The sequence below is a fragment of the Eptatretus burgeri genome, chromosome 16 (genome assembly GCF_056783735.1).
Source record: "Eptatretus burgeri isolate ZD-2024b chromosome 16, Ebu_testis_v1, whole genome shotgun sequence".
Lineage (NCBI taxonomy): Eukaryota > Metazoa > Chordata > Myxini > Myxiniformes > Myxinidae > Eptatretus > Eptatretus burgeri.
This window is the reverse complement of record NC_140976.1, coordinates 31,997,309-32,000,987: the sequence shown is the minus strand read 5'-3', so window position 1 is coordinate 32,000,987 and position 3,679 is coordinate 31,997,309. Positions and strand designations below refer to the sequence as shown.

The 3,679-nt window shown below is 39.1% G+C and overlaps 1 protein-coding gene across 5 annotated transcripts in view; it reads left to right on the top strand.

Moving 5' to 3' along the window:
• Positions 1–3,410, top strand: part of LOC147010825 (uncharacterized) — a 110,172-nt gene extending 106,762 nt beyond the window's left edge. The window contains exon 2 of one of the 5 annotated variants that reach the window (XR_015052457.1): positions 2,305–3,410. Coding sequence is in view for 2 of the 5 variants with exons in the window: in XM_085859872.1 (XP_085715998.1) it covers positions 2,305–2,363 (59 nt within the window). In the remaining 3 variants the exon portion in view is untranslated. The remainder of the gene's footprint in view (positions 1–2,304) is intronic. The other 4 variants (XR_015052459.1, XR_015052458.1, XM_085859872.1 and 1 more) reach the window with 4 other exon arrangements.
• Positions 3,411–3,679: the final 269 nt, after the last annotated feature.

The following is a 3,679-nucleotide window of genomic DNA, read 5'->3' as shown; positions in this document are numbered from 1 at the left end:
TGAGGCAATATTGGGATTCGCTAGATATCCCTTATAAATTAATATCATCAAGGCAAAATGGTTAGACGTAAACGAAAGCGTCTTGGCATGGTGATAGAACATGGTTAGTAGAACATTTTTTTGTCATTTACACTTTCCTCCATGTCCACTCTGAGGAGTGCCAGTTGGGAAAATACGCAATAGGAAAAATCTTGCCAGGCAGAGGAACAATTGTATGTGAACCAATACGTCTTGGCAACGAATCTTCGTCGGTGGATCGGTCAGAATGAAAAGCATCGTATCCAGCGCTTCGATCCTAGCGAATCCCTCGTCGCCAATGGGCTTGTATATACACTATGTATATATGTATACTGTATATATGTATATATATGTATATATATATATGTATGTGTATATATGTATATATATGTATATATATATATATATGTATGTATATATATGTATGTATATATATGTATGTATATATATATATATATATGTATGTATATATATGTATGTATGTATATATATATATATATATACATACATATATATATATATATACATATATATATATACATATACATATATATATATACATACATATATATATATATATATGTATATATATATGTATATGTATATATATATATATATATGTATATATATATATATATATATTTGTAGCCTGGTGTTGGCGCAGTGGTTAGGGCAGTGGCTTGGGACCCAAAAGGTCCTGAGTTCAAGCCCCGTCGGGACACTGAATTAATATATATGTATATGTACATATATGTATATATAAACCAAGTCGAAAACACCAGGGGGTTGACTCAGCCTGCCATCCTTCCGAGGTCGGCGAAATGAGTACCAGTTGAACTGGGCCCGGTGTATGCCCTGGTTAGAATAGGTGTACCATATCCCTGTGTGTCGTAAGAGGCGACCAGGGTTGCGTCAGAACGGCATCCAGCGTAAAAACCTATGCCAAATCATTATGCGGACAACAAAACGAATTAGATGGTTGATCCACTGTGGCGACCCCTAACGGGAGCGAGCTGAAAGAAGAAGAAGATATATTATAGATGTATTTATGTGTATGTAAATACAGGGTGTCCCTAAAAAAATGACATCATTTGAAACGTGAATATCTAAGTAACTACATGTCCCAGGCAAACGAAAGTAAATCGGCTTCATGTTGAACAATGAAATATTTATTTATCAAAATTCGAACAAGAGATTCAGAGGGATGTAGATTTTATAACCGTCTTCTCAAAACTTCACAAATGTTCAATATGCGCACCGCCTGTGACACGACACACGTCAAGTCGGTGGTCCAGCTCCTGCCAAACATGCTGTAGCATGTCTTGCGTAACATTCTCCAGCGCCTCAGTGATTCTCTGCTTAAGTTCCTCTTGGCTTGTAGGAAGAGGGGGGATATAGACCAGTCCTTTCACATAACCCCATAGAAAAAAATCACAAGGTGTCAAGTCGGGTGAACGTGGTGGCCATTTCAACAGCACATTGTCATTATCACTGGCACGCCCAATCCATATTCCTGGTAGATTCTCGTTGAGATAAGAATTAAACATTCAACTTTGTTAGTTTTTACACATTTTGTTAAAATTTGAGTGAGAATTAGCTATGTTATTAGACTACGAAATGATGTCATTTTTTTTAGGGACACCATATATATATATATATATATATATATATATATATATATATATATATATATATATATATATATATATATATATATATATATATATATATATATATATATATATATATATATATATATATATATACACATGTCTGATGTCTCTCTTCGTCTTCTTTTGTATCATGCAGTACAAGGGCTGCTGGTAACATCATTGGCTGATTTGGCTGAGAGCACGGATATGCCACTGATACAGGCCCTCTATAGGTTAGGGCAGGCGTGTGGAATTTGTTCAGGGTGTCGGCGATAACTCACCTACTCTTGGCAAAGGACACCGTGGAATCTTTAACGTCCACCAACAAATGCCAATGCACGGGACTCCAGTTTAATGTCCATCCGAGAGACGGCACCCACATTGATGAATCACCCTGCCTGTGAAACACCGGGATGACAGTTTATAGCTGGATCAGGATTCAAACCCAGGCTAGACAGTTTAGAGGTGAGGATGTGTAGCCCTAGTGTCTAGACTCGAGATCATCCTGCCAGCCCTATTTTTGATGTGTGATCTTGAAAGTGTAAGCAACACACGACTGACGGCTTGCCGATCTTGTTTGATCGGACATTGTCGCGGTTAATACTTATTGAAGTTTTATTCTCTCCTTCTCAAGCTCCAACTTCAGGCGCAAGGCTCGTGGATTGTGATGTCATACCTCCATCGCCGAGCTGAGGTTTTACAGACCGTGAATGATGGTGCGTCGGCGGGACCTGCAGGTGACCCCGACAAATGGAAAACGGTGATTAATTGAGATGTTTAGCTGCAAACATACACCATGTACTTACATATGAAAGTTTTGGGAAACTCGGTGTTGGGAATAAAATTCGTTGTGCAACAAGTTTCCTTTTCATCTTTTAGCAGCTGAATTATTGATCGCACCTTACCTTAGTAGGCCCAAGCCCAATTGTCTTGGTTCCATTATTACCTCTGCCACCGAAGGCGATGGAGATTGTGTTTTCGCCCCTTTCTGTCTGTTTGTTTGTCTGATTGTTTGTGTACAGGATATCTCAAAAAAGTTGTGCACAGATCTGGATGAAATTGTGTGGACAGGTTGGGTGTGTGACAAGGATGAACTGATTCGATTTTGGTGAAGATCCGAATCCGGATCTGATATTTTTAAAATTGATTCTTCACCATTGAGAGTTCGGGCCAAACCTATATATTACACAATATCTCAAAAAGTTTCGATGGATTCAGACGAAACTTGGTGGACAGGTTGTGTGTATGGCAATGACGAATTTATTCGATTTTGGTGAAGATCTGAATCCAGATCTGGACACAAGAATTATTTAATTTTCAAGGTGATTCTTCACCATTGTTGAGAGATTGGGCCAAAAACGATATCTAGCATGATATTTCAAAAATATATTGGACCCGATATGTTCTCGTGGATCACACAATACCTGAGTAGGCCCAAGCCCAATTGTCCTGATTCCATTCATGATCGTCACATAACTGAGTAGGCCCAAGCCCAATTGTCTTCATTCCATTAATTTTCGTGAGATAACTGAGTAGGTCCAAGCCCAAGTTTTGGTTCCATTATAATCACTCATGCCACACATGAGTCGGCCCAAGCCCAAGTCTTGGTTCCATTATTTATTGAGCCATACGACCTAAATTATTTATTTATTATTGTTATTATTTTTGAAATTTGCCCAAAACAAGGCGAATTTCAAAATAACTAAATGCGAAGGGCTGCAGAGGAAAAACTGGCAAAACCTTCACCGAGTCCTGAAGAAAGGAGACCTTCACAGGACCACTGTGCAGAAGGGGAGAACTAGGCCAGGCGGAAAAATAAATTTTCCTCCCCTCATTGGGTGTTTTTTAGGAGACACAATCTCCCGACTGGATGGCCGCTGGCTCCCGAAGGGAACTCATCCCCTCTTTGTCAGGTGTTCCTTTTAGTCTTGGAAGGGTGTCGCAGTCACCCTTCCCACTCGCAAAGCCAGTGAGTGGTGTTGGTTTAGTTTCTGACAACCTGAACATGT